This window comes from Leucoraja erinacea, chromosome 3, assembly GCF_028641065.1.
Source record: "Leucoraja erinacea ecotype New England chromosome 3, Leri_hhj_1, whole genome shotgun sequence".
Taxonomy (NCBI): Eukaryota; Metazoa; Chordata; class Chondrichthyes; order Rajiformes; family Rajidae; genus Leucoraja; species Leucoraja erinaceus.
In genome coordinates this window covers 101,750,354-101,765,103 of record NC_073379.1, presented here as the reverse complement: position 1 = coordinate 101,765,103, position 14,750 = coordinate 101,750,354, and the positions used below count along the sequence as shown (strand labels likewise).

At 41.1% G+C, this 14,750-nt stretch overlaps 1 protein-coding gene across 4 annotated transcripts in view; it reads right to left on the bottom strand.

Moving 5' to 3' along the window:
* LOC129695891 (multiple C2 and transmembrane domain-containing protein 1-like) overlaps positions 1-14,750 on the bottom strand; it is a 426,884-nt gene that overhangs the window by 260,880 nt on the left and 151,254 nt on the right. For all 4 annotated transcript variants that reach the window (XM_055633328.1, XM_055633326.1, XM_055633327.1 and 1 more), the window contains 2 exons: positions 14,251-14,415; positions 8,597-8,727 (listed from right to left, as the gene is read on the bottom strand). In XM_055633328.1, the coding sequence (XP_055489303.1) occupies positions 8,597-8,727; positions 14,251-14,415 (296 nt within the window). The remainder of the gene's footprint in view (positions 1-8,596; positions 8,728-14,250; positions 14,416-14,750) is intronic.

Sequence of the window (14,750 nt, the reverse complement as noted above, 5' to 3'; positions counted from 1 at the left end):
TCTCTTCGACCCACAACTCGGGCGGGAGAAGTCGCCGTTGCAGGAGCATTGAAAAGCGGTCTCCCTCCAGGGACCCGCGGGCTCCCCGGTGCCGCCGTCCGCAAGACCCGCATGCTCCCTCAACCCCACAACTCCAGTTGCAGCCTCCGTCAATCAGCAGCAGATCAGCAGCAGCAGCAGCGCTCCACCATCCAAGCTCTACCCGCTCTGGACTCGTCACCTGAGCTCCGCGACGGTGAGGTTGAGTCAGCACCAGAGTCCCCCTGGTTATTCAGTAATTATTTACCTCTCTTAATACAGTTCAACAGCATCTTCATTATCCATAACCAATTTCAACAAACATTTCTCTTTCATCATTCACATTTTTTAAAATCCAATTGCTGATTTTATCTGTTTCTTCGTTGGAGGCCGCTCCTCATTGCAGCCCCCAACGACAACGGAGACCCGACAAGAAAAGGTTGGGTCTCCAGTGCAGGGAGAGATTTAAAAGTTACCCCCTCCCTCCCCCCCCCACACACACCCCAACAAAAAAATAACAAAAACTACATATAAACATAGACAAAAAATAATAAAAACGCGGACGGGCTGCAGAGGCCGCTGCTGACGAGAGTCGCGCCGCCTACCGGTTAGTTAAGATCTATTTTGGCTATGCTGCCCCCCCCTCATCCCAGTTCACTTGTTCCACTTCCTCTCCACCAGGAACATTGTGAACTGGCCATGTCCCTTTACTGGTCCTCTGCCTCCTGCTAGTTCTTTTGAAGTAAAGATGATTCACTTTTTTTTTTTGCATTTCTGACATTCCATTCTTTGTTGTGACACACTGTTGCTGTTCCTCCTGTACTTTTGTTTGATTGCAGAGGCAGAATTGTATAGTCCACCATCAAACTCATCAACTCTAGCTTTGGACAGTCTGGAGGTCACACAGGATTTGACAAACTTTGCCAAGTTTAAGTTTGTTTCTGTTAACATGCTCCCTCAACCCCACAACTCCAATTTCACATGCAATCCTGTCATGTATTACCATGTCCCGCAGATCTCGTACAATTTATTCAGTCGAGTAGGTGTTCAAAATATGAAACAAAACAAAGCTGGAGATGCTCAGCCAGTCAAGGAAGCATCAGAGGGAGAAAAAAGGTCAACATTTCGGCTCAATGACCTTTCATTATTCATCAAATGTCTCCTGATTTTCTCTCCATCCCCTGAAAAAAAACATTTTCACTGTCTCATTGTGTTGGAATAAATTTCAAATGCTTCAAGAATCTGTCCCAGCATCTCACTTGTAGGCCTGGTTATTCAGTAATTATTTACCTCTCTTAATACAGGTTCAACAGCATCTTCATTTTTTTCTCCCCTTCATTATCCATAACCAATTTCTCGAGGCACAACATTTCTCTTTCCATCATTACTAATCACATAACACATTATTTGGATTAAAATCCAATTGCCGAGTGATTTTATCTGCTCCAACCACCAACACCAAGATTAATGATGGAGGTCTTATGGAATGACCAAGTATTGGCCTATCATGCAGCTTTTTGTCTCCTGTGGGCTATATTAATAGGGTTACATCCATCTAGGAACCGATTACATATCCATTGGAATCCAGATCTAGCAGAAATCAGTTGTTTTCAAGCCTCATCTCTCTTTAACAGAGATCAGGAAGAATTTGTCAAAAGTTCATCAGTCTTCCAAGTAAAACCATACATCATTGAAATTGTGTCATATTGTTGCACTGCACAGAAACAGGCTCTTGGCCCACCGTGTCTATGCCAGCCAACGTGCATATCTATTCTAATCTCTCTTCCTTATTTCCTCACATTAGAAATCTCTACCATAAGAAATGGAAACCAGTAATGTACCTTATCATGTGCACCAAGAGTCGAGAGTTTTATTGTCATGTGTCCCAGATATGACAATGAAATTCTTACTTGCTGCAGCACAACAGAATATGTAAACATAATACAGAACGGGAGATAGAGGTTCAGTGTGTCTATAGACCATAGGCCATGTATACACAATAAATAAACAGATAAAGTGCAATAGTAATAATACTGTTATTGTTCAGAGCTTATTTGATGTTGTGTTTAATAGGCTGATGGCTGTGGGGAAGAAGCTGTTTCTGAACCTGGATGTTACAGATTTCAGGCACCTGTACCTTCGTCCAGTTGGCAATGGAGAGATGAGTGTGTGGCCAGGATGGTGTGGGTCTTTGATGATGTTGGCAGCCTTTTTGAAGCAGCGACTGCGATAGATCCCTTCGATGGTGGGGAGGTCAGAGCAGGTGATGGACTGGGCAGTGGTCACAACTTTCTGCATTCTTTTCCGCTCCTGGACGTTCAAGTTGCCGACCAGGCCACGATGTAACCAGTCAGCATGCTCTCTACTGTGCACCTGTAGAAGTTCAAGAGAGTCCTCCTTGACATACCGACTCTCCGTAATCTTCTCAGGACGTAGAGGTGCTAATGTGCTTTCATTATGATTGCATCAGTGTGCTGGGACCAGGAAAGATGAGAAAAACTTGGAACTCTCTGCCACAGAAGGTAGTTGAGGCCAGTTCATTGGCTATATTTAAGAGTAAGTTAGATGTGGCCCTTGTGGCTAAAGGGATCAGGGGGTATGGAGAGAAGGCAGGTATGGGATACTGAGTTGGATGATCAGCCATGATCATATTGAATGGCGGTGCAGGCTCGAAGGACCGAATGGCCTACTCCTGCACCTATTTTCTATGTTTCTATGTTTCTAAGATCTTCGGAAATATGCACGCCCAGGAATTTGACATTTTTGACCCTTTCCACCATCGTCCCATTGTTGATATAAACGGGATTGTGGGTCCCTATCCTACCCCCTCGAAAGTCCAGTTCCTTGGTTTTGCTGGTGTTAAGAGCCAGGTTATTGTGCTGGCACCATTTGGTCAATCGGTTGATCTCAGTTCTATACTCTGACTCATCACCATCAGTGATACGTCCCACAACTGTGGTGTCGTCGGCGAACTTGATGATGGAGTTCGCACTATATCCAGCTACACAGTCATGAGTATAGAGTGAGTACAGCAGGGGGCTGAGCACGCAGCCTTGAGGTGCTCCCGTGCTGATTGTTATCGGGGGATGACACATTTCCACCAATACGGACAGACTGGTCTGTGGATGAGGAAGTCGAGGATCCAATTGCAGAGGGATGCGCAGAGACCCAGATCCGTGAGCTTGGTAACCAACTTGGAGGAGATGATAGTATTAAATGGCGAGCTGTCTATGAACAACAGCCTGACCTACAAGTTTTTGTTGTCCATGTGGTCCAGAGCGGAGTGGAGACCCAGTGAGATCGCATCCACCGTTGACCTGTTCTAAGCGAACTGCAGTGGGTCGAGGTTCTTGTCGAGGTAGGAGTTGATTTGCGCTATAATCAACCTCTCAAAGCATTTCGTCACAACAGACATTAGTGCCACTGGTCGATAGTCATTGAGGCACGTCACCTTGCTCTTCTTGGGCACCGGTATTATTGATGCCCTTTTATAGCAGGTGGGAACCTCAGACCTCAGAAGTGAGAGGTTGAAAATGTCCACTTCCCGGTTCTCTTATTCATTGCTTAGTTTAAATGTGAATTTACATAATCAATGAATGAACAGCATAAAGGAAAGTAGTCAGTTCATAATGCCAGACATGGATCTCCGGTTGACCTTTTCGAATGGTCTCACTTCCACTCAGTTTCCCCATAAACCGGTAACCTTTTTACCTTTGACAATTTATCCATTTTGATTTTGAATTTTTGTTCCAAATGTCTCCATCACCTTCTGAAGCAGTGCTCGACAAATCACAACTAAGTATACACTATTTTTCCTCTTAAATCATTGACCGAAACAAAACTCAGATTTCATCAACTTTAACACAAATTTCCACCCTGCCCTCAAATTCACTTGGACTATCTTTGATATTGTTCTCCCTTTTCCAGATATCTGTCTCCATCACAGGGGACAGACTATGGCCTGATGTCTACTGCAAGACCAGTGACTTCCACAAATACCTTGACTACACATCCACCCATCCTGCCTTTTACAAGGACGCCAACACTTACTCTCATTTTCTCTGCTCCAAAAATGAGGCTTTCCACGCTAGGACTTCTGAGATGCTCTCTCTCGTCGATGAACCTGGTTCCCGCACATGTGGTTGTGGATGGATCCTGCACCCATGACTCCTCTGTGTCCTGTGCTCGTGCTCTCGCTCCCCCTCCTCCCCCCCAAGACGGAATAAGGATAGAGTAACCCCTGATCCTCCCCTTTCACCCCACCAGTCTACACATCTTTTCCCAACACATCATTGTTGAATACATCCACCTCCTTTAAAATGATCCCACCACCAGTCACGTTTTACCATCATCACTCTCTTCCAGAAAGACCACCCACTACAACTCTTTGTTTCACTCATCCATTCCCATCCAAAGTGTCCCCTCTATGGGTACTTATCCCTGCAACCACAGGAGATGTAACATCTGTCCCTACACCTCCTCCCTCACCCCTAGGTGGGATAATTCACATGCACCTCCTCTAACCGAATTTACTGAATCCAGTGCTCCCGATGCAGCCTCCTTTGTTTATGAGCCTTCTTGGCTTGCCACTAACAACATACCACTTGCATGCAGGCACCAAGGGTTCTCCAATCCGACACCCACTTTAATGGCACATTGTTTTGTTTATATTAGATCTGGTGTAAGAAAGCACAATGCCTCAGCATTTAGTATGTTGAATTTTAATGTTGAATTTTAGACACGTCTCTAATATATGCCAAATGTTACAGCCAAATTGCATATGTATAGGAAGGAACTGCAGATGCTGGCTTAAACTGAAGATAGACACAAAAAGCTGGAGTAACTCAACGGGTCAGACAGCATCTCTGGAGAAAAGGAATAGGTGCAATTTCGGGTCGAGACCCTTCTTCAGACATGACATATGCTTTTTAATACTGAGGTTGCTGCAGTCATTGAGCCAGGACTCAAATTTGCAAACAATTAGTTCTGACCTTTGATTTAGACTGACCTCAGTGATTTACAAATGGCTACATTTACCTTTTTAGAATGATTGCATGAAAGAAACAGTCAAGGTTAACTCTGAAATATACAACTTGGATCAATTTGTGAAACAACGGATATGGAATAGTGTAGGAGATTTCCCTTTAAATGCAGGTTTTCCAATTATTCCCATGAATTATTGTTTTTTAGTTCACTACTTGAGTTATTATAGTGAAGTCTGAAGTGCCACCATTGGATGGTGCGCTACGTGGCAGTAATTTGTGATACACACAAAACCTAAAATAAATTAGCTGATCAATTAGCTTTAGTTGTGGAAACCTGCATCTGTCAGAAGGAAATTGATCATTAATTACCTGTCAGTACTTCAACTTATCCAAATGTGATAAAGTTACAAACTGCCTGGCCAATCTAGAAAACTGAAAGGTGGAAATTACCTCGCCAAAAGATATATTTTTAATTGAGAAGAATAACCATATTTTCCCCAGGTTTGTAAATTTTCATTTTTCTTTCTAATTTCTTAATGACCTTTAATATATCAAATTCTTATCATGTGCCTTCAAAATAAAAACTACTAATTAGAAACAGCGCAAGTTAGCAGTTAGAATTTGGTGCTAATTAAAATACCATATTTAAGCAGAAGCGACGCTTTGAAATTTGCCACATGTTGATTGTGCTGAACGTGTTATGCGTAACAGTTGTGAATTTTATTCCACTTCTAAAAAAGTCAGAGTCAAAGAGAATGACAACCCAACAACAATCCCTTTGACCCACCCTGAACCTGATGACCAAGTTGGCATATTGGACAATTCCCATTTGCCTGCCTTTGACCCAGATCCATCTAAACCCTTCTTATCCATATATTTGTCCAAATATCTTTTAAAACTCATAATTGTATCCTCTTCAGCAGTTTCCTCAGGCAGCACATTCCAGATACAGACTACCCTCCGAGTAAGAAAGTTACCCGAGGTCCCTTTTAAGTTTCTCCCCTCTCAACTAAAGCCGATGCCCTCTATTTTTTGAATCCTCTACCCAGGGAAAAAGATATAGGCTTTGCTTTATCCATGATATTGTACGTCTCAATAATGTAGCGGCTTGGAATAAACTCATCACTCGGTCTCCTACATTCCGAAGAAAAAAAGTTGGGCGGGGGGGGGGGGGGGGGGAGAAATCTGGAAGAGATGAGGGGCAAGACAAAACATGAAATGTAATAGATGAACACAGGCAAATTAGGTTTTGACAGGCAAATGGTTAGACAATAGCTGGAGATGAAAAAACAGGTGTGAAACCAAAGCATTGAAGAGTTGCGAATTGTAAAGCCAGAGGAAGGAATGCAGGTGGAGAGGGAGGGGTTAAAATAGGTGCGAGTCCAATTGGGGCAAGGGGTGGGAGGGAGAAAGGAGGTTGTGGTGGAGAAAGTGAAAGGGGAGTGGGGAAATTGTTGGTGTTTACCTAAAATTGGAGAAGTCAATGATCATTCTATTTGGTTGTAAGCTTCCCAAGTGGAATGTGAGGTGCTGTACTTCCAGTTTGCATGTGGCCTCACGCTGGCAATGGAGAAGCCCAGGGCAAAAGGTATGGGGGTTGGAAGGGGAGTTAAACTGGTTAGCAATCAGGAAATCCAGTAGGCGTTGGCACATCAAACATGGTCGTCGGGTCTACAGACGGGAGGGTGTGGGGCAGGGAGGAAGTAAGTTGGGGGGTGGGGTGGGGGGGGGGTGAACCAACCCCCCCCCCCCACAATATTCAAGCCACATCCCATCCTCAATGGGAAATTCATAGTCAATTATTTAACCCTTCTTGATTCACCTGAAATGTTGATATTTGAATCATAAACCATTCCTTGCAATCTAATGAGCTTGTGCTAAAGACAACATTTATCAACCTATTTATTCATTTTCAGTGTAAATCTAGCGGATTCTGGTTGTTGCGAGCCAGCCAGTCGCCATAACTGATAGACACCGCTGTTGCAGGTGCCCAGGGTAGGTAGGATTCCCAGCACAAGCTCCTGAGCTGCTTCATTGTTTGGCAGTTCATTGATAATAGATGTGTTCAGTTTCAAACGCAACTCTGATTATAAATCGAAACAATCCCTGATGGGAGAGGGGAGAAAGGGAGGGGTGAAAGGGAGGGGAGAAGAGGGGAGTGGACAGGGTGAAACTCATCCTTGATTATGCTGTTGGCCTTGCCGAGGCAGTGTGAGGTATAAAGGGAGTCAATAGGAGGGAGGTTGCTTTGTCTGATGGTCTGGGCTGCGTCCACAATTTGTTGCAATTTCTTGCCGTCTTGGATGGAGGTGTTCCCAAACCAGGCTGTGATGCATCCAGATAAAATGCTTTCTATGGTGCTTTTTTGCAGATAATCATGCAGCAGAAGAAGGTATGAATCAAAAAGGTAGAATGGATGGAGTTGAATAGAGTAGAATTGATTCATGGATTAAAATTTGTCTAAAATGCTCAAGTAATATTCGCGCTTGGACTCATTGTCACAGCAACATTCTGAAGAGATGGTACAGTTTGCCACCTACTGGAGGAAATTATGAACTGATCGTTTCAAATTTCTACACAAAGTATACATTTTGTTAGATTCTGTGGCTAGCATCAAATGGGACAAAAGCAGGAATCCATGTCAGAGCGTTGAGAGTCTTTTTGATTGTTTAAGGCACAATCAACATTCACTGAGTGAAATGACATCATTGTGACGGCTAATAGAAACATAATATAGAAGGATCTATAATTTTGGTGATGAACATGAGAGGAACCACCAAATATTCCGTCCCAAGACCAAACCAGAACAACATGCAGGGATGTCGATGCACCTAATTCAGAGATTTTGTGCTTAATCACTGCCAGAGCAAGGCCATACACAAGAGTTAATGATCACCACAAGTTGAATAATATATCTTGTAGGTGAGAAGGAAGTTCAGAGGAAAAAATATAGAAATAAACCAAAGCAGGTGATTTTTGGAGAGATTCCCAAAACATAGGTTAAAAAGCATTTGGTTCTTAACATCATTATCCCCTTAATACGTTTAAAAAAAAAATACTGATTTAGAATATCAATAGGTGTTTAAGAAGGAACTGCAGATGCTGGAAAATCGAAGGTACACAGAAATGCTGGAGCAGCATCTATGGAGCGAAGGAAATAGGCAACATTTCAGGCCGAAACCCTGTGGGGGGTGTGGAGTTGGGGGGGGGGTGGCGGGGGAGAAGAAAGGAAAAAGGAGGAGGAGGAGCCCGAGGGCTGAGGGAGAGATAGGAAGGGGAGGAGACAGCAAGGGCTAACAAAATTGGGAGAATTCAATGTTCATGCCCCCAGGATGCAGACTCCCCAAGCGGAATATGAGGTGCTGCTCCTCCAATTTCCGGTGTTGCTCACTCTGGCCATGGAGGAGACCCAGGACAGAGAGGTCGGATACGGAATGAGAGGGGGAGTTGAAGTGCTGAGCCACCAGGAGGTTAGGTTGGTTAATGTGGACCGAGTAATATCAATATCTTTAAGAATGTCTAAATAAATACAAATATGTATTATACAGAAAACCAAGGTTGGGGTTTTAAAGAACGAAAATATCACTACTGACCTGCCTATGAAATCATCCTTTTTAATAGAATCTTTGTCCCAAACCGTGATTTCGATGATGTCATTCTTTTCATTTGTAAGGAGGAAATCAAATTGTTCTCTCCAATGAGGATTCAGAGTTTTTAAAATGACCTGGAAAATTTAACACAAGTTGTTCACAACTTTATTGAGTATGCTACATATCTGAACTAAATAAATTAAACTTATAATACGAGTAACAGGAAATAATATAGTAACATATTTGCAAATAATTTCCAATTAGGCAAAGTAGATCAGACAGAAATTGCTAGTTTTGAGAAGCTCCATTTTTTTAACTCCCTCAAACTTCAGTTCATGCCAATTTGTGTAGATCTATCATAAGCCAACATTATAAAACACACATTTTTAATAATTGCATTGATTAATATTCCTTGATATGTTTGAGAGTGGCAACTAAATACTTTTTCATTAAATACGGTAATTACAATAAAAGCACATTTTTAGTCAATGTTTAGTCTAATACATCAGATTAATCTGAATTTACATAACAAGAAAAACGATGGAATTGATTACAGAGGCCATGTTTAAGGTGAGAGTGGCAAGATTTAATAAAAACCTAAGGAGCAACTTTTTCACTCATAGGGTGGTGGGTGTACAGAACAGGCTGCTAGAGGAGGTCAATACTACAACCAAATTAATTTGTTTAATACTATATGGTGTACAATGTTGGTCGCCCAATTATATAGGAAGGATGTCAACAAAATAGAGAGAGTACAGAGGATATTTACTAGAATGTTGCCTGGGTTTCAACAACTAAGTTACAGAGAAAGGTTGAATAAGTTAGGTCTTAATTCTCTGGAGCGCAGAAGGTTAAGGGGGGACTTGATAGAGGTCTGTAAAATGATGAGAGGGATAGACAGAGTTGATGTGGACAAGCTTTTCCCTTTGAGAATAGGGAAGATTCAAACAAGAGGACATGACTTCAGAATTAAGGGACAGAAGTTTAGGGGTAACATGAGGGGGAACTTCTTTACTCAGAGAGTGGTAGCGGTGTGGAATGAGCTTCCAGTGGAAGTGGTGGAGGCAGGTTCGTTGGTATCATTTAAAAATAAATTGGATAGGCATATGGATGAGAAGGGAATGGAGGGTTATGGTATGAGTGCAGGCAGGTGGGACTAAGGGAAAAAAAATTGTTCGGCACGGACTTGTAGGGCCGAGATGGCCTGTTTCCGTGCTGTAATTGTTATATGGTTATATGGTTTATATGGTTATAACAGCATTTGAAAAACACTTGGACAGTTACACAGGATAGGAAAGGTTTACAGGTATATAGGCCAAATTCGGGCAAATCTGACATCTTGGTTGGCATGGATCAATTGGGCCTGTTTCCATGTGATATGACTTTGTTTAATTTGGCTGTGGCATCACCAGGGGGAGAAAAGCGGCCTTGTTATTATACCAATAATCGCATCTGATTTTTTTAATCCAATTTCAATTGACTTCCCTGTTCAACTTAGTTTTCCTATGAACATTGACAAAGCACAAGAACAGTCACCAAAGCTTGTTGTCCGTAATTTTAAACCAATGTTTTTTCTCATGTCCTAAAATTTGAACAATGTTTTTCTACACTTTCTTTACTCCAGAATTGGAGTTTAAAATAATCCATATATTTTTACACCACATTTAAAAGAATGAACCAGTGAAATTTGAAGCACACCAACATTGACATCAAGTAAATGTACCCATTATGCACAAGTACATAGCTACTTAAAGTGAACCATATTAAATATAATTTTTATACACATTTGATTTGTAGTGTATATGTTGCATGGAATTAAATGCAAATATTATGACTGCCAGCATAATAATCCAAGCAATGCTGAGTACAGGAGCAAGTCTGCACGAATTAGATTTTTTTTAGCAATAAGCATCAGTAAATGTTCATAGATCCCGACTCTAACTGAGAAAAGATTTTCTTTATTATAATTCAATAATGCGTGCACTTTAATAACTGAACTGAAAATCCGGATATCTTTTTATCTTTCTACTGGTGAATTTATTATTTGTATTGAATGTACCCAGTGAATTAAAGCAAGAACCTGCATATCCACTGTGAAAATGTTGACATATAAAGCTTTTACTGGTGTGCTGTCAATTGTGTGTTGTTTATCCCCTGAAAATCGTTGTGTAATCCTGAGAATTAAAAATCAATAAAAAAATCCAAATAACTACCCAAAATATTTAAAAAAAAAATAAAGCTTTGTGATGACTGAACAAAATGTATAATATACAGCTTTTGCTTAACTAGAGCTAATTAATGTCAATATTACTACCATATCACATAAGTTTAATTTTCTTTGTTTAAATAGGTAAATAAACCAGGTGACAGCTCAAGGAGAACACGGTTACTTGCTTAACACTCAATGCAATTTACAATCAATATAATTCTAACTAACAAGCTCAAGCTGAGAAGGGGGTGAAGAGAAGCCATTACAGCCAGAATAGGTCGTCATTAATAACACATTACTTTCTCGTTAACAATGAAATAACTGCTGAAGATAAATTAATAGAATTCAGGAATCACATACTTGATTGTTTGAACAATGTTCACTCATTTACAAAAAAACATTAACAAAAAAAAATATTACCAGGAGGCCCTTTTCTGACTGAACAAGTATATAGCCTGACAGTAGGAATTAGTCTTACCCTCAAGCAGGTTCATTTCCTGGTAGGCACTAAAAAGTATTTAATTAACTGCATAATTGGTGGAACCAGATGTTTACACCTGAAATAATGTTACCCGTTGGCAGAAAATTTAAGAAAGTAATAACTTGGTGACAACAGATGTTCATGTTTTACTTTTATCGAAAAAGATTTCCAAGAATGTGATGGGAAGGAACAGGGTTGGTTGGAGAAAGCCAACTGTCTCCCAGCATTTTGGGGAGAGGAGATTAATGAGTTCACTGTAATTTAAAATTTACATTACATTAAATTTACTCATATAAAGTCAATATAGCGAGAACTCCTGAAATATATAACATTTTACTAGACCATTTATTTTATGTATTATAATGTAGTTTGATGTTTGTTTTTAAAAAAATAATTAGAAACATAGAAACATACAAAATAGGTGTAGGAGGAGGCCATTCGGTCCTTCGAGCCAGCACCGCCATTCATTGTGATCATGGCTGAACGTCCCCTATCAATAACCCGTGCCTGCCTTCTCCTCATATCCCTTGACTCCACTAGCCCCTAGAGCTCTATCTAACTATCTCTTAAATCCATCCAGTGATTTGGCCTCCACTGCCCTCTGTGGCAGGGAATTCCATAAATTCACAACTCTCTGGGTAAAAAAGTATTTTCTCACCTCAGTCTTAAATGACCTCCCCTTTATTCTAAGACTGTGGCCCCTGGTTCTGGACTCGCCCAACAATGGGAACATTTTGCCTGCATCTTGCTTGTCCAGTCCTTTTATAATTGTATATGTTTCTATAATATACCCCCTCATCCTTCTAAAGTCCAGTGAATACAAGCCTAGTCTTTTCAATCTTTCCTCATATGACAGTCCCGCCAATCCAGGGATTGTTGCAATTATTGCTATATGTAGTTTTCTTTCCAAGGAAACCCCCTACAAAATTACCAAGTTTATTTCAAATGAACCTGAAAAGCAAAAATATGCTTAAGTATAATTCCAGAGATACAAAATAGCTCCCCTGGCCAAATAGGTTTCTTAAGATATCAAGAAACAAGAAAGCTGCATTCTGACCACATCCAAATATATTTTTAAATCCATGGTTTCTTGCTGAAATTAGAAAAATAATGTTCTGTTCCATTCTCCAAAATAAGAAGATGCAATTGTGGTGCGCCAAATGCATGCAATCAAGCTTTGGGTTAGTGGAAGACTAATTTGCAAATTAATTAGAAGAGCCACTGCAGAATTTGGTATCCCAAATTACAACTCTTTATATTTTCCTTAAAATGGGGATTCATGCTGAAAAAAATGATTTTCATGTCCTTAAACATCCAATCCAACATATTCTTCTTCTCAGTGAACTGAATTTCTTTAAATTATTATTGTAGGATCTGGACCTTGCAGGCAAGCCCAGCATTTATTATCCATCCCTATGAGCCCTTGAAAATGTTGTGGTGCGTAATCTGCTTGAACAACTGCAGAACTCCTGGTGAAGGGACTCCTAAAGTTCTGCTAGGCTGCAGGTTCCATGATTTAGATCAAGAAATTATGGACATGCAAGGTTTTCCCAAATCAGTATGATGTATGATTTGGAAGGGAATCTGCATTCCCAGTTGCCAAACATTTTAACTCCCCTTCCCATTTCGACACCGACCTTTCTATCCTGGGCCTCCTCCACTGCCAGAGTGAGGCCACATGCAAATTGGAGGAACATCATCTCATATTTTGCTTGGGCAGTTTACAACCCAATGGTATGAGTGATGATTTATCTAATTTCAAGTAATCCTTGCATTCCCTCTCTCTCTGTCCCTTCCCCACCCTAATCATCCTGCTAGTTTCACTGTTCGTATCCCTTTGTTATCACCTCCTCTACAACCAGCAATGGACCATTGTGGTCTCCTTGGCCATCAGTGCCGGCTCTGATTTGTTCGGTACCTTTTCATACCTCGTTTCCCTCTCCCCTGACTCTCAGTATGCAGAAGGGTCTTGAACTGAAACGTCACCTATTCCTTTGCTCCAGAGATGCTGCCTGACCCACTGAGTTACTCCAGCATTTTGTGTCTATCTTCTGTGTAAACCAGCATCTCCAGTTCCTTCCTTCTCATAGCAGGCACTTCTTCTTCTTGCGTATGGCATGCACAGCCTAAAGTTGTCAAACAACTTGTTCTATTTCATCTTATTTGATTGTGCATGCCAGGCTGATTGCATTCGTCGAAACAGGGCGGACCACGTGAAGGTTGCAACCTCCCACCCCATAGCAGGCACATAGAAACATAGAAAATAGGTGCAGGAGTAGGCCATTCGGCCCTTCGAGCCTGCACCGCCATTCAATATGATCATGGCTGATCATCCAACTCAGTATCCCATCCCTGCCTGCTCTCCATACCCCCTGATCCCTTTAGCCACAAGGGCCACATCTAACTCCCTTCTTAAATATAGCCAATGAACTGGCCTCAACAACCTTCTGTGCCAGAGAATTCCACAGATTCACCACTCTCTGTGTAAATTTTTTTTTTTCTCATCTCGGTCCTAAAAGACTTTCCCTCTTATCCTTAAACTGTGACCCGTTGTTTCTGGACTTCCCCAACATCGGTAATAATCTTCCTGCATCTAGCCTGTCAAACCCCTTAAGAATTTTGTAAGTTTCTATAAGATCCCCCCTCAATCTTCTAAATTCCAGCGTGTACAAGCCGAGTCTATCCAGTCTTTCTTCATATGAAAGTCCTGCCATCCCAGGAATCAGTCTGGTGAACCTTCTCTGTACTCCCTCTATGGCAAGAATGTCTTTCCTCAGATTAGGAGACCAATGAGGCACTGATGAGATGCTTACACCAATATTTCTTATCTCCATATAGAATGTACACTTTGTCCACTAAAATTATCAAATAGGTAGACTTTGATTGAACATGCAAAACATTTTAATACTATATTTATATTTGGAATTATAATACTTGAATGTTATCGTTATGTTAATTTTGAATTACCTTACTCTTATATTTCTGACAGCCCATTTTAAACTTTACATATGGGTCACTGAGCCCATTTGGATCCATAGATCTCAAGTCTTTCCCCTCAATTAGAGTGATAGTGGCAACCCCTCTCCACAGCTGGTCCTTTTTGTGGGCCTCCAGAAGACGTGCATTCTGCAACTAGGTAACCAAAAACAAAAAGAAATTGATAAAATGGAATGAGAAAAGGAAAAAACAAGGGGTTATATATCATCCATATTAACTACAATTTCTGTTCAGCAATGATAACAAATTTCTGTTCAGCAATTATAAAAAAGGTTTGAATATTTTAGTCAGGTGTATCTCATTGACAATGCCTGCAGTTGGTATTTGATTTGTCCTGTCCATATGCATATAACACTCACCCATGATTACTCTATTACCCCTGGAACCAGGGGCGGATTAACCATTAAGCAGACTAAGCACGTGCTTAGGGCACCAGGGCCAAAGGGGGCACCACAAAGTTGGGAAAAGGG